The sequence below is a fragment of the Eurytemora carolleeae genome, unplaced genomic scaffold (assembly GCF_000591075.1).
Source record: "Eurytemora carolleeae unplaced genomic scaffold, Eaff_2.0 scaffold348, whole genome shotgun sequence".
NCBI lineage: Eukaryota > Metazoa > Arthropoda > Copepoda > Calanoida > Temoridae > Eurytemora > Eurytemora carolleeae.
Genome location: NW_019396241.1, coordinates 229,951 through 252,161, shown reverse-complemented (window position 1 = coordinate 252,161; position 22,211 = coordinate 229,951). Strand labels below are relative to the sequence as shown.

The 22,211-nt window shown below is 32.7% G+C and overlaps 2 protein-coding genes across 2 annotated transcripts in view; both read left to right on the top strand.

Annotated features, from left to right (window-relative positions):
- The window catches only part of LOC111699123 (carbonyl reductase [NADPH] 1), a 7,799-nt gene extending 1,301 nt beyond the window's left edge, over positions 1 to 6,498 (top strand). Inside the window, exons 3-11 of the mRNA XM_023469699.1 lie at positions 973 to 1,080; positions 1,531 to 1,600; positions 2,047 to 2,112; positions 2,182 to 2,218; positions 2,909 to 2,952; positions 3,422 to 3,482; positions 3,678 to 3,782; positions 3,967 to 4,062; positions 5,964 to 6,498. Of these exons, the coding sequence (XP_023325467.1) occupies positions 973 to 1,080; positions 1,531 to 1,600; positions 2,047 to 2,112; positions 2,182 to 2,218; positions 2,909 to 2,952; positions 3,422 to 3,482; positions 3,678 to 3,782; positions 3,967 to 4,062; positions 5,964 to 6,139 (763 nt within the window). The 3' untranslated portion in view covers positions 6,140 to 6,498. The remainder of the gene's footprint in view (positions 1 to 972; positions 1,081 to 1,530; positions 1,601 to 2,046; positions 2,113 to 2,181; positions 2,219 to 2,908; positions 2,953 to 3,421; positions 3,483 to 3,677; positions 3,783 to 3,966; positions 4,063 to 5,963) is intronic.
- Positions 6,499 to 17,241: 10,743 nt separating this feature from the next.
- LOC111699132 (shematrin-like protein 1) lies at positions 17,242 to 20,327 on the top strand. The gene is made up of 2 exons (XM_023469713.1): positions 17,242 to 17,347; positions 19,663 to 20,327. Exons 1-2 carry the CDS (start codon positions 17,333 to 17,335, stop codon positions 20,233 to 20,235), a joined length of 588 nt encoding a protein of 195 aa, XP_023325481.1. The 5' UTR covers positions 17,242 to 17,332; the 3' UTR covers positions 20,236 to 20,327.
- Positions 20,328 to 22,211: the final 1,884 nt, after the last annotated feature.

Here is a 22,211-nt window from a genome sequence, read left to right as displayed (position 1 = left end):
CCCCCCCCTCCTATACAGTACATGAACAAGATTTGTTCTCAAATAAATTATTTAGGTTTCTGAGGTTGAAAAACTAAATTTTAATTAAATCTAAAATGGAAATTTTATAAATTTAAAAACTAGCTTTCGAAGTCCAGTTTTCAATCCCTTTCCCCACAGAAAAGCTGCTGCCGTAAGTTTTCAGGCAGAAAGTTAAGGATATTTCCATCGACTTCTTAGATTATACGGAATAAAAAACTTTTAAGTTACTGCTGTGATTTTTTAGACATTTTTTCAATTATTTGATGATTTAAAGAATATATTTGAGAAGGATATTTTTGAGAAGAAAATGAAACTATTTCATATTAATTAAATATTAAACTTTTTCCAGGGATTAGGCTTTTAGGGACCCATCTTCTATTTCTATTGTGAACATGTTCACTTTGTGTGCATTTAAAAAAAAAAAAAAATTTCACGGATTTCATAAAAAAAATTGTAGATATTCAAAATTTTCAAGAATAGAATTTTGATGGAGGCAAATTTTTAATATTCGATCATCCATAAACCCTCACTGGGGTTTCGCGATGCCACACAAAAAAATTAGGCCCGATCGGTTCTGCCGTTTTGACGTTTATTGGAAACAGATAGACAGACAAACAAGCACCCAAGCAAAGTACATATATAGATGTTTTAGGTAATAGGGAGGAGGAATTGAAGGTTCTTGAAGTTAAAGGATTAAATGTTTAGGGATGTAGGTAGAGGAGAGGCAGCTGTAAAGGTTCTTGAAGCTGAAGGATTACATGTTTAAGGATGTAGGTAGAGGAGAGGAAGCTGTGAAGGTTCTTGAAGCTGAAGGATTACATGTTTAAGGATGTAGGTAGAGGAGAGGAAGCTGTGAAGGTTCTTGAAGCTGAAGGTTTACATGTTTAGGGATGTAGGTAGAGGAGAGGAAGCTGTGAAGGTTCTTGAAGCTGAAGGATTAAATATATTCAGGGATGTAGGTAGAGGAGAGGCAGCTGTGAAGGTTCTGGAAGCTGAAGGATTAAACCCGAAGTTTCATCAGCTTGATATCGCTGATAAAGAGTCTGTTCTCAAACTAAGGTTGGTAAAATCTTATAAAAGCAAAAATCATTATTTTAATAATTTTTCTCATTTTGGTTTTAAATTTCTGTTGTATTTTCTTTTTTTATATAATAATGCTTATGCATAGATATTAGATGTTTTATTTATTTGATGGAAATCTAACAACCCACGGTATTTCACCCCCTCCTTAGATTATGAATTAAAAATTATAAAGCAAACGCCTTTGCTTACTTTCTGAAAAATAACAGTATATAATTTCGAGGATTTTTCTGATTTCAACGTTTGATTTCCAAAACGAAACTTTTTAGAAACAACATTTTTTTGTCGACCATCCTTTCCTGATTCCCGTGATTTGCCACTAAAAATTTGGGTTTAATTGGTTAAGCCGTTTTGACGTTTATTGGATTTAAACAGACATGTATAAATTTATTTATAAATGCATAAAGATTGCATGGATGATGTATTTAGGGATTTTATGAAAGAAAAGTATGGTGGAATTGATGTGCTTGTGAACAATGCTGCAATAGCTTTCAAGCAGGTAAAATACTATTTTCCATTCTAAAATTAAAAAATATATATATTTCTTATTTTTACGCTTTTCAATTATTCAAATACTGTTGTACAGGGGGTGTCCCAATAAACATGGGAATTAAATGACAACTTCTACCATGCTAGATTATTTTTTAGTTAAAACAGTTAAACCTTTCACATCGAAACCTTCTAATCTCGGGATTTCCAAAATGTGGATGCACTTTCTGTCAGTTATCAATTATCGGAAATCAAAGACGATATTTAAGTCGTCTCTCAATTCCCATGTTTATTGGGACACCATGTACAAACATGCCAACTTACTATTATGACTTTTCAATCGTTTTTAATATTTTTCCATGAACTCGAAATCTTAAATATTTTTAAATCCGTATTCACTTAAAAACTAAAAAAACTCATAATAAACTTTAAAAAACTACCTTTTTCTTAACTTAGGCTGCAACCGAACCCTTTGGTGAACAGGCCACGGCTACTCTCAAAACTAACTATTGGGATACTAAGGTACTTCTTGATAATCTGATCTATTTATTCTTTTCAAATTTGAACATTTGCACATTATCTTGTTATTAGGCGGCATGTGAGATTTTGTTTCCAATCCTGCGTCCAGGTTGGTTTTAAGTTTAAAAAAAATTTTAATATGGTCTTTTTGGAAATCATCTTTGCACTAAACTGAAGTAAATTATGACAGCTTAATGTTTGCGATCTTGGCTTGGTTGACAATTGAAAATGATACACTGTGATGCGTAAAATAATATAGCTGAATTCAATCTTTTTTTGGAACATAAAAAATTTAATAATTGTGGGTCGTTAAAATGATTGGTAATTTCCTAGATAACAATTTTTGGACCCCCGCCCATCCCCCTCCCCCTCTTATCAATTTTGTACATGCATCTTATATTTAACACATGGATATAGTTGGTCATGTGGCCGCAGCGCCCGGCCCCCTAGCCTGTCCTAGCTGCAGTGCTCGGCCCTCTAGCCTGACCTAGCCGCAGTATTCGGCCCTCTAGCCTGACCTAGCCGCAGTGTTCGGCCCTCTAGCCTGTCCTGGCCGCAGCGGTCGACCGAGAAATTGTCCTAACCTAACCTAACCCGGAAATAATACAAAATTAATATTTTTTGTTGAAAATCGTTGAAATTTATTCAAAATTAACAAGAGGAAGGGGGGCGGGGGGGGGGAGGGTCCAAAAATCGTTCTCTAGGACAGACCCAAATTATTTCACAAAGCATTGAAAATAGTTCACAAAATTAAAATTAAAAACATAATTAATTGATGATAAATGAATATTTGAATCAGGTGCGAGGGTTGTGAATCTTTCAAGTTCTGCAGGATATCTCGGGGTATTTATATTTTATAATTTTTACAAAATCATGAAGCTTATTGCCACACCATCAGTGCTTAACCTTTTTACCACCTAAATTCTACTTTCATACACTTTAAATTTATTTTACAACTAGGCTTTAAGGACGCTTTGAGTCCCCTTTCCTGTTAAAATCTATAGCTCTAAAACATGCGCCATTTTTAATCATTTTCGCGGATATTACTGTGTAAATCGATGCATTTTCAGAATGATAAATGTCGTCATTTTTTCCGGAAACTTTTTTCCTCTTTAACGGTCCATTAACTTTTCCCTTGGGTTATCTGAGTTCCCACAAAAGTTGGGCTTGATAGGTTAAACCTCAAAATATGTATATAAATTATCAAATTATATCTTTGCAACCTGGGGCCAAATTAAATTGATAATGTTGATCTACATAGTTCAATTAAAGCTTCTTTTTATAAGATGTTAAAAGTATTTTTGTTTTTTAGAATTTAGAAAAAAGTGAAAATACTGAGAAAGCCAAAAAACTAATGAAGAAACTCTCCTCAGGAATAAAAATATGATTCAATTTACTAAAAATATACTTTTCACTGATTACAGTATGAATTAAAGGAAAAACACAAAAATAGATATTTCAAGGGAAAATTTGATTAAAAATGCAGTTCTTTTCCTCAGTTAATTGAAAAAAAGTACGGGTATAAGCATTTTTTTCAGACTGTGAGTTATCATAATTAATAAATAAAGACGACCTGAGTGTGAGTGAGCTGGACGCAATGATGAAGAACTTTGAAGTATCCGCCAACTCTGGAAATCACCAGGATTTTGGATGGATAAATTCGACCTACTCAGGCATTAATTAGCAAAAATTAACATGTTTAACTTAATCTGGGTAATATTAACTTAAAATTTTAGCCAGATAAATTGTCAATTCTAATATATAAGTTTATAATTAGGTTAATTTTGTAGACTTTAGATGGTTGTACAGAATTTTTCAATAATATTTTTATATTCTATTAATAAAACTTTTTTTTAGTTTCGAAGATTGGTTTGTCTGCCCTAAGTCGAATACAAAATCGTGAACTGTCCCAGGATTCAAGAAAAGATATTGTTGTAAACCATGTTCACCCAGGTTTTCATTAATTATTTTCTCTTACAGCAGTGCTTAGGATCTGTATCCGGATCCGTATCCGTTGGATCTGCAATATTTTAGCTTCCTAGATTCGGATCCGAAAACATATGCGGATCCAAATATCCGCATTCAAAGATCCGGATTCTAGGGGAAAAATATCAATCTTAACCTAAAATATCGCTCTCAAAACAGAAATTAAATTTGTTAACATTATTGACAAAATTTTTTAAATTTCTTAATGGTTCACTAAGTTTCAGAAAAAAAACGAAACATAAAGAAAACAAATGTTTTAAAATTTTTCATTTGTTAAAAAAAATCTGTAAATCTTGAAGATATGGTTAGAACCATGGATCCGGTTTTAGATCCGGAACCATTTTTTTCCAGGGCGGATATAAATGGATCCTAAGCACTTTTAGTTTAAGTTTCGTTTAGATGAAAATTATTGGTTTTGAACTCGTCAACCTTGTTCACCCAGATTTATTTAAGTTTTGTTAAGATAAAAAATTAAATATTGAACTCTGCAATTTGAAATGAAAAAATTAAAATCTGAATGCTCATTAAATATTTTCAAAAATACTCATTTACCTTCCCCTTTCTGTCAAACAAAATAATCAAGAAATTATAATTCTGACCGATTTAATAACAAGCCTTTTGATAATAAACATCACATTTCACAAGTTCCAAATTGAATTGAAACGTTATTTTACCCTTCTACTTCTTGATTAGGCTTATTCACAACTGGCAAATATGATATTCATAAGTTTTTACCCTTCTACTTCTTGATTAGACTTATTCACAACTGGCAAATATGATATTCATAAGTTTTAATCAAACAAAGTTTTCAATTTCTCGACAAAAGTTTAAATTGAAAAGTTTCTTACATTCACAGAAAATTTTTTGAATTTTTTAGAGATAAATATTTTTATTAAAAATACTTTTTCCGTCTTCTCACTGTTTCCAAGATATTTTATCCCTTTTGATGAAGTAAATGAATTTTAGAAATAATAAGTATTTAAATGTTTTTAAAGTATACAGATATGTTAAACCTTTATTTTATTTGTATCCCCCCCCCCAAGCTTCGAAGACCAAATATAGATAATACAGAAAACCTCTGTTTTCTGCTTGAAAGCTGGAAAAACAAGTATCCCCTTGACCATCCATTCAAAGATGACAATGTCCGGTACACAATGTAACCCTTGAAACCTATGCCTGATGTCAAAATTGTATGAACTAGAAAAAGGAAAAGAAAAGGGGAAAGAAAATGGGAAAGGAAAGGGGAAAGGAAAGGGGTAAGAAAAGGGAGGTGGAAAATGATTAGAAAAGGGGATGTGGAAAAGTAAAGGAAAGGGGAAGGGTAACAGTGGAAGAGACGGAAGGATGGAGAAGGGAAGTGAACAGGTAGGGAAGAGGAAAAGTAGGGAAGGGGAAGGTTGAGAAGGGAAAGAGGAAGGTTGAGAGAAAAAGGGGAAGGTTGAGAGAAAAAGGGGAAGGTTGAGACGGAAGGAGGAAGTTTGAGAGAGAAAGAGGAAGGTTGATAGTGATGATGAATATAGGGAACTACGAAAGAGGAAGGTTGATAGTGATGATGAATATAGGGAACTACGAAAGAGGAAGGTTAGAGGAAGGTAGGTTATTGAGGGAAGGGTAACGAAGGGAAGTGGAAGGTAGAGGATCGATGCAAAAGTGACTTGCGGATTACTGCATACTGCATATAGGAACTATCAGATATAAATTCTTTTAGACCCCAAAAAACGACAATATTTGCCACATTATAAATCCGAAAATGTTTCAATGGTACCATTGTATGGAGGGACACTTGAAATTAAGCTTGCACTCACTTAAACTAGACAAATCCAAAAAAAGTTTTTGTCATTCATGAAATTATAAATTTAATATTTTAGGATACGTTGATACGGACATGACCAGCCATAAAGGTCCGCTAACTATTGACCAGGGAGCAGAATCTAGTATCTACGCAGCTCTACTCCCCCCGGGTACACCGGTCAGAGGAGAATATATCTGGAAGGATTGTACTATCTTGGATTGGGTGAATGGACCACTCCCTAGTCATGTTTAAAGGGATCAATCCCTAGTAATGTTTATAGAGATCACTCCTTAGTAATGCTTCTAGGGATCACTCCCTTGTAATATTTAAAGGGATCACTCCCTAGTAATGTTTATAGGGATCACTCCTTAGTAATGTTTCAAGGGATCACTCCCTTGTAATGTTTAAAGGGATCGCTCCCTAGTAATGTTTAAAGGGATCACTCCCTAATAACGTTTAAAGGGATCAAACCTTTGTAATGTTTACAGGGATCGCTCCCTTGTAATGTTTAAAGGTATCACTCCCTAATAATGTTTAAAGGGATTGTAACTTTACTTTTTTTAATAAAGTCAAAGTTCAAGATTTGTCTTAATTACACTGCTTCTATCTCATCTTTTTTTCTCTTATTAATGGCTAGAATTTTGCATTTATTTGACTAGGATAACGTAAATAAATCAATGTTAGATAAAGGTTACTGTTGTCAACTGTTTATTTCAGTTTAATTCAAGAAGTACTTAATTTCTAGATATCAAAGAAATATCATAATTTCTTAGTAATCACATGGTTTTTTGTTTTATTTAAGAATTGTGGAGTTTATTAGAATTAACTTTCCAACACTTGACTCTATACTTTTCATTACTTTATAAAACTTTTCAATATTTTTTTATTCCAATACTTTTAGTAAATTTTTCAATCTTCATATATTCATCTTGTTTTATCTTAGTCCATGAAGCGCCCATCATTTAACCTCTAGAACTTGCTTTGCAAATCCTAACCGATTGAAACTTTATTCTGAAACTATTTGATTTGGTTTGGTTTGGTTTGGTTTGGTTTGGTTTGGTTTGGTTTGGTTTGGTTTGATGCTTTCCATGCCCTTAACCTAGAGTTTGTCTTTGAGAGTAAGTTTTGTGTCTTGTAAGTGTACAAATTCGAAAACAAATTTCGTTTTTAAATTGTCTCAATCTCATCCATGATAAACTTTTCTTCTTTATCATAAATACCTTGATTCAATAACGTGTAATGTTTTAAATTTGACTTTTATCTTTCTCGCATGCACAATGCACCAGCACATTTACTGTATTTAATAAATCTGTGTCTTTAACATTTTGAATATTATTCAACAAAACATAAGCAATAAAAGTTGGCATTTAAATAATTATGCATGCATAGCAACAAGTGTATTATGCTGTTATATTCTTTAAGAATATTAATTATCATTAAAAAACTTTCATTTCTTCGACAAAAACAAAGAATTTTGACAAGAACATTCCTTTGCACCAATCAGACGCAAACACACTTATGAAGCCAGTGCAGGGAAGAGACCAAGTAAGACGTGCGCGCGCCTGCTCTTAGAGATATTTTTTCCTCAAATTTAGTTTTTGATAAGTCTTCGGTCATGTTCGATATAATTTCTTTTAAACAGCACAGTAATTTTTCTTGAAAGGTATTGAGCCTTTGCCACAAACTCTTATTTCCTTTTCCCCATATGTTTGAAACCCAATGTCATACCACCTTCAGGTTGCAAACATATAAGGATTTCAAAATTTGAGTTTGTTGCAAATACTTAATGTTCGAATCGATATAATTTCTTTGAAACAGCATAGTAACATTTTTTTACAAAACGTTAGAGTATATGGTGAAAACATGCTCAATATCAGATTTGCAAAGACGACATTCAAACGCTTCAATTTATGAGAGCAAACAGAGCTGTTGTTTAATTGAAATCCTGAAAGGAAGGACACTGCACCCCCTCTGCAAAATTTGAGGAACGTCCCTTTTATTCGGTTTTCAAGAATGCGCTGTGGATTCAAATAAAATTAAAATATGTTTAGTGATATAAGATATTTCGTATTTTCTTTCAGGGATAATTGATTGCGTAAAGAATAATCAGAATAATTTATTTTTTACTATACAGTGATAACCATCAAACTTTGGAATAGTAAGACGACTTTTGAACTCAAGTTATGACTTTAAAATAAACCAATGCACACAAGACACGGCAAGCGCAGTGTAAACAGACCCATTTCTCTTAATAAATGATTATATTAGTAAAACTTTTTGCTTTGTAACAACATCAACTACATTTAATTACAGCTCAAATGTCGTCATTCCACAGTTTTCTGATTTTATCTGTAAGTTACCACTATAAAAAACAGTTCTCTGATTTTATCTGTAAGTAGTTACCACTATAAAAAACAGTTCTCTGATTTTATCTGTAAGTAGTTACCACTATAAAAAACAGTTTTCTGATTTTATCTGTAAGTAGTTACCACTATAAAAAACTGTTTTCTGATTTTATCTGTAAGTAGTTACCACTATAAAAAACAGTTTTCTGATTTTATCTGTAAGTTACCACTATAAAAAACAGTTCTCTGATTTTATCTGTAAGTAGTTACCACTATAAAAAACTGTTTTCTGATTTTATCTGTAAGTAGTTACCACTATAAAAAACAGTTTTCTGATTTTATCTGTAAGTAGTTACCACTATAAAAAACAGTTTTCTGATTTTATCTGTAAGTAGTTACCACTATAAAAAACAGTTTTCTGATTTTATCTGTAAGTAGTTACCACTATAAAAAACAGTTCTCTGATTTTATCAGTAAGTAGTTACCACTATAAAAAACAGTTTTCTGATTTTATCTGTAAGTTACCACTATAAAAAACAGTTTTCTGATTTTATCTGTAAGTAGTTACCACTATAAAAAACAGTTTTCTGATTTTATCTGTAAGTAGTTACCACTTTTAAAAAACAGTTTTCTGATTTTATCTGTAAGTAGTTACCACTATAAAAAACGTTTTCTGATTTTATCTGTAAGTAGTTACCACTATAAAAAACTGTTTTGCTGTTGTCTGTTAAGATTAAACTCGAGATTCACTGAATTTATCTGACATTTAAAATCTTTCAATTTCAAGAATGCAAAACTAGAAATTGAAAACTTGCTTTGCATATCAATACAATGCTTTTCTTGTATTTTTAAACTATCAAGAACAAATTTTAGTGCGGATACAACTTCAAAAAAAAAAAATCTCAACGGATTACTAATTGTCGTACCCTGCAAGCCTTCATTAAAAACGACAAAATTGTAACTTTTTCTTTTTTTTTTCACAACAAGAAATTAGAAATAAAATGAGAATAAAATACTGTGTAAAAGGAAGGCGGCATTTCTATTGATTCAGAAAAGACACCAAACACTTGGCTGAACTCTGATTGGATCAGTGACTTTTGTGTATTTGATGTTACAAACATACAAGGGATCAGGAATGTAAGGGATTTAGTTTTACTACAGTTAAACATCGAAAGAATCATCAATTCTGATAATGAATGTTGCAGATATTTCGTTTTTTAATTGAAAGATTATATGGAGCTGTTTAAACTGTTCCCCGCATATTCATGGCTATTTATTTATTTTCGCAAATACTGTGATTTATGTAAAATAGTATAAAACCCATTGAAAAATTGTCTAGACGACATTTGATAAATTCTTTCAATGTATGGCTTATTTAGGGTTTAACTGCAAGTAACTTAAATCACTTTTCACAAATACTGTGTCTCATAATCATGTAAAGGTCGTCTTCCTATTCCTATATTTGCGGTTGTCACTGTTTGAATATGATTTAAATAATAAATTTAGAATGTTTTTACGAAACGAGATTAGATTCTCCCAACCGAAAACTAATTACATTTCCAAGGAAGGCTTTATTAAATTTTTTTATAGTTTTTTATTAAAAATCTTAATAGAAAAATAAATTAAAAACAAATATTTTTACTTTTTATATAAACGAAACTTTTTTTTTATCTGAGAGTTTAATTTAGCAATTTATGATTATTTATTGTTGATTGTTATTAGCTCTATAAAGTTAAGTATGCGATATTTTTTATTTCTTTAATGCACGCAATTATGACCTTTAAACAAGCTAGGCTTAGCCTAGTACCATGCAAATAGGCTCAGGCATTGTAACTCATTTCAAAGCAATGGCATATTCTAAGGGGGGGGGGGTGTAAAGCTTACTACAAAGAATATACATATATTCAAAATCAGTCGAAAATCATGCATCTTTAAAAATATATATATGACCAACAAAAAAGCATGAAATAGCAAATACAGAATATGGAAAATGGGTTCTAAAGCTAAGACTCCCTGGTTTTTATCCAGGTTCCATTTCTATGTGAAATCTCTGAAAATGAAGGGTCATTCTATGTCTACATTACATTCAAGGGAAAGAGGACATATACTCATAGCATACCCCTCCATTCTATCTATACACGTTGCTTGTCCGTCTGTTTGTTACCGATAAACGTCAAAACGGCTGAACCAATCTGGCTCAAATTGTAAATCCGGAAAACAATTATTTTTTGTTTATTCGAAGAGAAAATGCTGAATTGAGCAACAATTGAAAGTTGAAAAAGAAGATGGGCGCGAAGAAAAGGCTCAGAATCACAAAATAATGTCTCAAAAAATTTAGATTTGAGTAAATTTAGAAAATCAACGAAAATAAATTATAAATCCGAAATTTTTTATTTTTGTTTTATCAAAGAGAAAATGCTGAAAGATTGAGCACTATCGAAAGTTGAAAAATGTGATTTTGAAGATGGGCGCGAAGCTTCCCTGAAGCTTAGTTTATATAAATGCAGTTGATTTAAGATATCAAGGTTTGATAAACCTCCCTGTCTTGGCTAAGCTGTAAATGCCGATTAACTAAAGGTTAAAACTGTAAAAAAGACAGTAGAACGACGGGACAGCACGTTTACACATTTAGATCCATTTTTATTGTATCTTGCACATCCACACCTGCCTTCAGTACAGCGCTTCCAATAAACATGAGATAGAAGTTTTATATCACTTAGTAGAATTCTTTATAAATATATATAAATTGCTTAAAATTATGATTTAATAAACTTTTAAATTTTACTTTTTTATGATTATTATGATTTATTTGTCGAACACATATAATTTGTTCAGATATTAGATTAGAGATTATACATGACTATAATTCAATTTATACGTCAGTTATGAACTAACAACTTTCATTCTTCTCTGATGTCGTCTTCTTCTCAGTCCCGGAGCTGCAACAGGAGATGTTGCAGACGTTCAATATTATCTTCTTATTAAATGGTGAGCGACCCATATTCTTCAAAGATGGTTCTTGGCCGGCTGTAAAGTTTATTCGTTAGAGATATTTTAAATGTTGTTTCCAAAGTCCTACTGTAGAGAATATGTAGATATCGATCCAACTTGTCAAATCAGTGGATTCCAACTGTGCAAAATAGACTGGGCAAACTTGTCAAATCAGTGGATTCCAACTGTGCAAAATAGACTGGGCAAACTTGGAAAATCATCTCAGCAAGAGAACTTTCACAGAGTTCCGGCAAACTTAAACTTTGGTGTTCCAAGATCAGAAGGTTTGAGAGGCATACACGAATACGAATACGATCAATTCCTTGCTGATAGATTTTCAAGTTGAAGGTTTTAAATCAACACGCTAAACCTAAATCTAAACAGTTTGTAATTATCTCTATGGCTATTAAATGAAAAGAAATTAAAATTTTTACCCAAATCTCATGTTAATTGAATTACTTTAATGTAATTTTTTTAAGCTCCGGCTTCGTGTAAAATCCGGTTTTATATTTCATCATTTAATTTCATGATCTCTCTGACACAACTAAACTTTACTTAAGTAGTAAGAGTTACTCACGAATTAATCATAATCACATTCACTAATTGTCAGTCCAGTCAAGGCGCAACTAAAGGGGAGAAAGGGGCAAGGTCCCCTCTAGCCGGATAAGGGGGGCATACCCTTCCCTTAAGAGGGCTTGCCTCCCCTGTAGGGGGGGGGGCAAGAAGTCCACCCTGTTTTGCAATCCGGATTATGAGAAGGGGGCATGCCCCTCCCAAAATTAGGCTTGCCCCCCCTCTGTAGGGGGTGGGGGGGGCAAGAAGTTCACCCTGTTTTGCAATTTAGCAATTCATGAATTCCAGGATAAGGGAAAGAGGGTTTATTAAGTATTTTAGATATTTTCACTATCAGTTCTGCCACTTTTTATGATATTGCAACAATGACCTGTATTCATGCGGATATCATGAAAAAATTCTGATTGAATTTCTTATTCATGCGAAATTTCGACCAAAAAAATTAATTATTTCGAATGATTTTTGAATAACGATGTGTAGTGAAGGAATGAAAATAAATTGTGAACATCAAAACTGAAGATAAAAATAAACGGTTGATGTAGATATATACGAATTATTTTGTTGGTTAAGTAACACCAAAATACAATTTTATGTAATTTTTGTAATTTTAAGTAATTTTAAATAATTTTATGTAATTTTCTGTAATTTTTGTAATTTTATGTCATTTTAGGTAAATTTATGAATCTTTATTCAAACTTTAAGCAATTTTATGTAATTTTATGTAATTTTATGTGAAATAATATTAAATATAAATACATAGCTATCATCTTCATATTAATATTGAAAATTCAAAGAAAACGACTACAATCGTTCCAAAGAGTGCAGAAAAATCAATAATACCCATTTACTAGAGAGATGTAAAATGCATCTTAGGTTGTGATGATATCATCCAATTATGCATATTCTTTTTAAATTCTAAAAATCAGCAGTTAGTTGTACAGGATGTACATTTTATAGAGTGTACAACTAAGTACGTTTAAAATATACTGTACATGATAATCGTGTTTGTTTATATATGAAAATATTGTTTACTAGCTGAAGGGCTCGGCGTTGCCCGTGAAAAAAAAAATTTCGGCCAGAGATAAAGATATATGAAATATGTCTTGTTTAATTATAACGATATAATACATGCAATATACAATATCCACATACTGTTTATTTTCAGGTGTTCAATACGTGACTGATAAGGTAACACGGTTATAAGACTGTGTAATTTATAATATAAAACTTACTCATGATATCTACAGAATTGTGAACCGTTTATATTACAGTTTACATATATTCAGTGTTTGTTAACCACAAAGAATCAAACTTTAAAGATGAATGTGCATGAAGATGGCAGTGATTTGAAACACCCTGTAAATGATGAATATGATTTGGTTTGAAACACCCTGTAAATGATGAATATGAATTGGTTGGAAACACCCTGTAAATGATGAATATGAATTGGTTTGAAACACCCTGTAGAAGGCGTGAGATCTAGTTGGAAAGGTTAAAACTATTCCCATAGAAACTTAAACCAGCTTCATATTGTTTGGAGTCAGGAGTCAGGAGTCAGGAGTCAGGATCGAGCCAGGAGCCAGGAGCCAGGAGCCAGGAGTGAGGAGTCAGGAGAGGAGTCAGGAGTCAACTTTGGTACTATTAATTCATAGATATTAGGATCACTTAAAAGACATAGAACCATAGATAAAGATAGATTGCGCATAAGACGACATTTTTCATCTTGAAAGATATAAATGTAAAGAAATGTTTTAAAGATACTCCTATTATATAGATTAACTAGGTCGGTTGTGAACATTGGCTGTTCTTATGTTATTGAGTACTTGTGGTGTACATGAGTTCTGTAGAGAGAAATTTAAGTTAGTTCTTCAGTTTTCGTCAATATGATATTTTTCTCAGTGTAATATTGATGTTCAAATAGTTCCATTCCCGGAGTTATTTTACACTCTATTATGAAATCCATTAAAACACCAAACCACCCCGCTTATCATTGAAGTACACTTTGACCCCTAGAGGTATGAGTTCGCGGACTGTACAATTCTTGATGATTTTGCGTCATAGAGAATAGAATATATAGAGAGGAATTTACTGGAAAAAAGTGTAAAACGGCCATTTTGTTGTACTGTTTCCATACTGCAGGTGTACTTCACATATTTATGCTATATAACCTGTTGGGCCCTGGAATATCATTTTATAGAAAATCTAAAATTATTGTTAAAAGAAAACCAAATTATGAAATAGGCTGGTTTCATAATTGACCAATGATCATTTCACATAGACTATATGCCTTCGACTTTACAAACGATGATTTTCCGTTATAACTATAAATCAAATGATGTTTTTATTCACCTAATTCATTATAAAGTTTATTTAACAGTTTAAAAAATTTGAAATTGAAATGGATAGTCTAGGGAACATACTGTATTAATGTACTCTACTGCATATAATTTGTGAACATTTACATGATTTGTACACTTTGAACTCCTTTTCAGGCTGAAAGGGACTGAAAAAATTCATACCGAGAGATTCTTTTAATTCCTCTCTATATATTCTATTCTCTATGTTTTGCGTACATAAGCTATCTATGTTTATTTATTTATCTATGCATAGAACATATATATATGAAGATAAGCGTTGCAATAATAAACGTGCCCTCTATATACTGATGAGATTTCAACGATGACTCCAACTACAAGATCACCTTTATAAACGAGATAAATGAAATATGCACTAAATGCATTCTTATTATCTATATATCATATCATATATATATATATATGAAAATTAGTTGAGAGCATAGATATATATATTATCTATATGGCCTAAACTGGGAACTCTTATGTATATTCATCTTACATTATTATTGAGAAAAGTATCTAAATGCAAGCAATCAGAGTGTCAATTTTAGAAACTGAACAGCCAATCAAAAGCTGAGAAATTATGAAAATTTACGCGCCTCAATGGGAGAACTCTTATCGGTCGAAATTCAGTAGGGATATCCAAAAGTAATAACTAAGTAAACCATTGTTGACAATAAATACAACTTCTAACCCCCACCCCCCCCCTGCAGCAAGTCCCTGTTCAAATTTATTTTTATTCTCCGACAAAGAAACAACAAACAGTGAAACGTTTTGCTAAGTGAAAGATCAAATCCATAAATAGCTTTGCAATCAATAGTTAATTCCACTTTAAAAAAAAAACAGGTTTATATTTTCAGAAGTATTTACAAATGTTTTAAATTATTCCATCGAACCCTCAAACCCAAATCACCCCTTTCACTTCGTCACGGAAAACTTGTAAGTATATATCTTAAATATTCAACCAAATTAATACGTTGTCATTTTTATTTTTTACTATATATGTATTTTATTTACAGGTTTGAAATATATCTATTTACTGATTATTGGAGACTACTGTGTCCGAATTGAGGAGCCTAACCAACGAACCAACCTAACCAACCAACCTATTAACCAACAAACCAATTAGCCAATTAACCAACCTACCTACCTAACATCAAAGTAACGACCCCCCTCAAGTTCTTACATTTCAAACTACCAATCAAGAACAAGATGGACATCATTCAACCTCTCCAACAGAATACTGTCCCTTCAGACAACACCAAGACCCCTTGCCATGAGCCTCAGAAAGCATGCACCAGGAACTCTCCCTGCCTTCTACAGGGTTGTGTGATCTGTAGCACACCAACCAACCACATTCGCAATCTTGATGTAGACCTGAACAACAGCAATACCACCCTGACCTCTCTGCCCACCATCGTCCTCCCTCAACCACTTGCTAACCACCACATCTTGCTCCTCACATCTGCATTCCAAAGAGCAATCCAGATGAATAACACCCATGAACTGTAAGATATCAACCTCTTGTACAGGAAAAACCTAAACATAGATTTCCCTCTTTATGGCACTCTGCCCTCTGTGCCATTCAACTGACCGCCATGAACATCCTGGATTCCCACACCGCCATGAACACCACATTGCCCGCCTCCCCACCCAACGGACGAGTCCTAAACCACTCCAACCCAACACCTTTCCCCCAGTTTCAAGCCCCCCAAACTCGTCACTGCCAACTGGATTGGCCAAACCTATGATTTATACCCCTGGCTGTCCTCCATCCTACACGGATTCACCCTGACCAGACATGATGACTCTATGAAGCTGGTGCTCACCCTCAATGCCATCCCCCTGGATAAGATGGGACCCCTCAACAACATCACGAGCTGGAACAACTTCAAAATCAAGGTAATTGAAGAATTCGGGAGCTTCAACATCTTTGGCAGTGAGGTAAACCAGATTTTCGACCTCATTCCCCAATATGTATCAGTTCAAGAAGTAGCTTAAGACCAAGACACTTCAAGCCATCCAATTGAAATCATACAGTAGTTCTACAATCTGGAGGACCTTGACAGCTTTGCCCTCACCCAACACTTACTCCAGAATGTCATGAGATGCATCCCCATTGAAGTCAAATTGGATTTCAACATGGCAAGGGCTTTTTAAAAATGTATCATTTACCATATTTCGCGCATTTTTTTGTTTTTGCACATTTTTTACTTAATAACTTGATATTGCAATACATATTTGAACATTTAAAAATTTGTAATTTTTTTTGCAGATTAAGGGCTTACCAAAAATGTATCAAATGTTGTAGATTTGTATTACATTAAGAACTTAAAAGACATAGAACCATAGATAAAGATAGATTATACAGGGTGTCCCACGAAACATGACAATAGCAAGACGACTTGAAAGTCGTCTTTGATTTTTGAATTTATTTGTGACATTTAGTCTTCTATCTACTAGAACATGTATGATTCTTGAAACAATTATCACATAATTCTCCTAGCCCTGGCATTTCCAAAAAGTGGTCTGCGTTTTTTGTGCTTTCAATATTACCGGAGATATAAAGAGTTTGGTTGAGATTTAAATTTTGTTAAATAAAAGCAAAATTGTCGATATCTGAATAAAATTGTTCATATCTCGGGCAATGTTGAAAGCACAAAAAATGCAGACCACATTTTAGAAATGGCAGGACTAGGGGAATTTTGTGACTATTATCTCAAGAAATTTACTTCTGAAAAAAGGTTGACAAATAAATGCAGCAAATTATATCAAAAATCAAGACGATATTCAAGTTGTCTTGCATACTGTCATGTTTCGTGGGACACCCTGTAGCTTAAAGAAAATCGAATACGACATTGAATATTGTTAATTGGCTAAGACTGATTAACCCTGCTTTAACTTCGTAAGAAAATAAATGTGATTTTGAAATCCTGTAGAAACTCTTAACGTAGATTCGCACTTTAACATTCTATTCTATTAGCCTTTTATAAACCTAGTTATTACGTAGGAAGAAAGCGTTGCATAAAGAAATTTCAACTCTGACATTTAGAAGTAAAAGCTATAAAATACCGCGCCCATCCTGGCAGAGCCCAGCCCCGCGTTAATGTCTCTGAGTGAGGTATATAAGGAGGAGAAGGACATCTGAGGATTAGTTCCAATAGCTCAATAGATCAACCATGATCAAGTATCTGGTAAGGAAAAGAAGAAAACTATTTTGTATTACTATATTTTTCATTCCCCTTCGTTTCATATTTCTTTCCTTCTGCTTTCCTATTTTTACTTATCTCAACATAACTTCATGCATTTATTTTCTTATTTTCATTCTACTTACTTTTATTTTTTACTTTTCTATTTCTCTATAGTTCTTTCTTTCCTTCTTTTTTTCTTTTCACTATTTAAATATTCTCAACATAATTTCATGAATTTCTTTTATTATTTTCATGTTTCTTCCTTTTATTTTTTACTTTTTCCTTTCTCTATTTCTTTCTTTCCTTCTTTTTTCTCAACATCATAAGTCTTCCTTTTTCCTGTCTTTCCTCTTTTTTTCTTCTTTTTTCTTTTGTTTTATCATCTTTCTTTCAATCTTTATAAATTTGTTTATAGAGTGAAACCCTTAATAACGAATACATCGGAAGAATTTATCAAATGTCGTCTTGACAATTTTTCAATGAGTTTTATACTATATTACGTAAATTTCAGTATTTGCGAAAATAAATAAATAGCCATGAATATGCGGAAACAGTTTTAAAGAGTTCCATATAATCATTTAATTAAAATGCTAAATATCTGCAACATTCCATTATCAGAAAGTGAAGAATACGACATTTGATGAATTCTTTCGATGTATTCATTATTAAGGGTTTCACTGTAGTAAAACTATTTCCCTTGTATGTTTGTAACATCAAATTCCATTAGTGCCTGATCCAATCAGAGTTCAGCCATGTGTTTGGTGTCTATTCTGAATCAATAGAAATGCCGCCTTCCTTTTACACAGTATTTTATTCTCATTTTATTTCAAATTTCTTGCCTCTGAAAAAAAAGAAAAAATTACAATTTTGTCGTTTTTAATGAAGGCTTGCAGGGTACGACAATTAGTAATCTTTTGAGCTTTATTTTTTGAAGTTGTATCTGTAAAATTTGTTCTTGATAGTTTAAAACAATACAAGAAAAGCATTGTATTGATATGCAAAGCAAGTTTTCAATTTCTAGTTTTGCATTCTTGAAATTGAAAGACAACAGCAAAACAGTTTTTTATAGTGGTAACTTACAGTTAAAATCAGAAAACTGTGGAATGACGACATTTGAGCTATATTTAAATGTAGTTGATGTTGTCACAAAGCGAATATTTTTACTAATAACTAATATAATCATTTATTAAGTGAAATGGGTCTGTTTACACTGCGCTTGCCGTGTCTTGTGTGCATTGGTTTATTTTAAAGACAGAACTTGATTCCAAAAGTCGTCTTACTAAGTTTTATGGTTATCACTGTATAGTAAAATAGATTTTTTCTAATTATTCTTTACGAAATCAATTTATCCCTGGAAGAAATATTTTAACTAAACTAACAAATGGAGGGGAAGGGGGTTTATTTGAATCCACAACGTATTCTTGAAACCGAATAAAAGGGACGTTCCTCAAATTTTGCAGAGGGGGTGCAGTGTCTTTGCAAATCTATATCTATCTATTATGACATCTTTTTTCTATCTATTTTCTAGTTATTTGTTTTCATTTTCGTTTCTATCTTGCTATTTGTTTTGCCTACCTTTCTTTCGTTTTTCTTTTGTTTTCTTTCATTTTTTCTATTCTATTTCTATCATTTTTTTTTTTAACTTTCTCCCTAATCTTTTTCTACCTACTTTGTATCCTTCTTTTTTTCGTTCCCTCTTGTTTTTTGTTTAGAAAGTTGCATAAGGACTCGGATCGTAAAACATTAATTCTAATTCCAATCAAATCATTCAGATATTACCAACTATAATCGTCGATCATTTTTCGACGCATTCGTTTATAGTTGAATTTCATAATATTTTTTATTTGTTATGATCTGAGAATTACTTTTGAAAACATTTCTTCATGTTTTGAAGATTTTTAATAATGAAGACGACATTTTCACATTTTCAAGGAATGATCGAAAATCCAGCGTTAGTTGTGAAATAAGTTTAGAGCTGAATATTATTTTTTTTTTTAAATATTATGAAATATCAACTATATAGAAATGCGTCGAAAAATAATCGATGACTATAAATTGTAATATCTGAATGATTTGTTTGAAATTAAATTGATTTTTTTACGATCCGAGTTATAGTTGCAACTTTCTGAATTTGTATGGACGCTACGTTCTTTGTTACAATTCGTTTTTGAAATTTTTCTCGTTATAGACGCAACGATTAGAAGAAAGATTAGTAGCGATGAAAAGCGCTTATTTTTCGCCGTAAGCCTATATATACCCCTTTTCATTTTTCCCGAACACCTCCTTTAAATGATATAAATCTAATATTTATCCACTAGGCTCTCCTTGTTGTCCTTGGCGCAGCTCTTGCTGATGCCCAATATTATGGACGTGCATATGGTGGCTACAGCCGTGGATATGGTAGCTTCAGCCGTGGCTATGGTGGATATGGACGTGTATATGGAAAGAGGTCTGCTGATGCCGAACCTACCGCTGATGCCGAACCTACCGCTGCTGCCGAGCCCGCTGCTGAGCCCACTGCTGACGCATACTACGGGTATGGAGGTTATGGGTATGGAGGATATGGACTTGGATATTCTTCTTACGGATATGGTATTCCTTATGGAGGAGTCAGATACATCGGAAAGAGGTCTGCTGATGCCGAGCCTACCGCTGCTGCTGAACCCGCTGTTTTGCCTGCTGCTGGCGCATACTACGGGTACGGAGGATATGGACGTGCATATGGACTTGGATATGCTTCTTATGGATATGCTCCAGTTTATGCAGGACACTACCTAGGAAAGAGGTCTGCTGATGCCGAGCCCAGCTATGGATACGGATATAACCGAGGATATGGATATGGATATGGCCGAGGATACGGATATGGCCATGGATATGGATACTACGGATAAATGATTGATATTTTTGAGAGTTTTGGACTAACAAGAAATTAAAACTGTAAATCACAACTTCATTCTTTACAATAAATCATTCCAATTTGTAATTGTCTTTTTATTTCTGTTACTACAAAAGAATAGGATTTCAGAAGTAAAGATTATCAAAAGAATAGGATATCAAAAGTATAAAATATCAAAAGAATAGGATATCGAAAGATTAGGATATCTAAGCAAAAGGATGTCGAAATAATATGATAAAGAAAGATTAGGATATCAAAAGAATGGAATATCGAAAGAAGAGGATATCAAAAGAATGGGATATCGAAAAAATAGGATATCAAACGAATATGATATCGAAATAAAAGGACATTAAAAGAATAGTACGTAAAAAATAGGAGTATAGGATATCAAAAGAATAAGAAACCAAAAAATAGGATATCCTAAGAATAAGATATCAAAAGAATGGGATATCAAAAGAAGAGGTTATCACAAGAAGAGGTTATCACAAGAATAGGATGTTGAAAGAATAGGATATCAAAAGAATAGGATGTTGAAAGAATACAATATCGAAATATGATATCGAAAGAATAGGATATCCAAAGAATAGGATATCAAAAGAATAGAATATCGAAAGAATAGGATATCAAAAGAATCGGATATCGAAAGATTAGGATATCAAAAGAGAATAGTATATAAAAAATAGGATAGTGAAAAAAATAGGATATCCAAAGAATAGGATATCGAAAAAATAGAATATCCAAATAATAATATTGAAAGTATATTATATTTCACGAGATAATTTAATGTTTTCCTAGATTGGCGTTTAGTTTCATGAAAAATCGATGCTACAACCTTCAAAGCAATAGAGCTGTCATGTTCCAACTTTTTCTAGCTATTGTTTAGTTAACGGTTAGTTCCAAATGTTAAAAAGGAAAAATTTCAGGCAGCTGTTAGTTTAAAGGTAAGAACAGAACGTTTTTTTCGCAAGCAAAATTTTTTTAAAACACAAACATTTCGTTTTCGTTTTCAAACATTAATTGTTTTCTTCAAAAACGGCTAATCTGTTTAGTTAACGATTTAAAAATTAACGGTTTTTACCGTTTGTTGGCGAACTCTTTCATTAACTTTGGAAAACCCCGTTTCGTTAACGGAACTTTGCCTTAGAAGAAAAGGGTAAAATACCTTTTCTTCTAAATTATTGATGAAAACATTAAACAATTTTTTCTCACTTTTGGTCCATTTTACCTTTACCAACAGATAGATACAAGCCACAGGGTGTCCCACAAATCATTGGAATCAAGTAACTTGTAAACTATCATTTTATATAAAGCGGCATTTTTTTAAACACATAAATAAAAGTATTCCAGTTTCTGATACCAGCAGAAACTCTAAATTTTTAGAGTTCTAAATCTGGCCTGCGAGGGAGGGGGTGAAGAACAACCATGAGCCTTGCAAAATTATCTCTGGAGCCCCCTGATTCGCAGATTGAACTCCAAGCCTCTCAAAAGCATCTCCGTGCCATTCGTTTTTTAACATTACATCCTCCAAAAGCATTTTTTCATTTCAACATGATAAAGTTTTTAATGATACATAAACAATTTGCATTAAAAGTCTGCTTTAAGTCTATTTTTAATAATTTCCACACAAAAATTCATACCATTTGGTCCAGCCATTTGGCCGGCTTGTTAAAATATATAGATGTAATTCAGGGGCGTACGAGGGCTTTTGCCTAGGGGGGACCCAAAATTTTTGGGTCCCCCCCTTGGCCACATTGTCCCGCCCCCTTAAAAACAACTTTTTTGAAAAAATATTGATACCTTTTTTAAATTTTTTTTGCCCCCCCCCCCTCCCACCTGGACTTGTTTTGTTCACCATAAAAATACACCAAAAAGACTACATTTTTTGGGTGGTTATTAACCTTATAGAGTCTAAAAATTATTCCTTTGCTTGAAAAACTAACTTTAAAAACTAACTTTTTAACTTTATAAAGT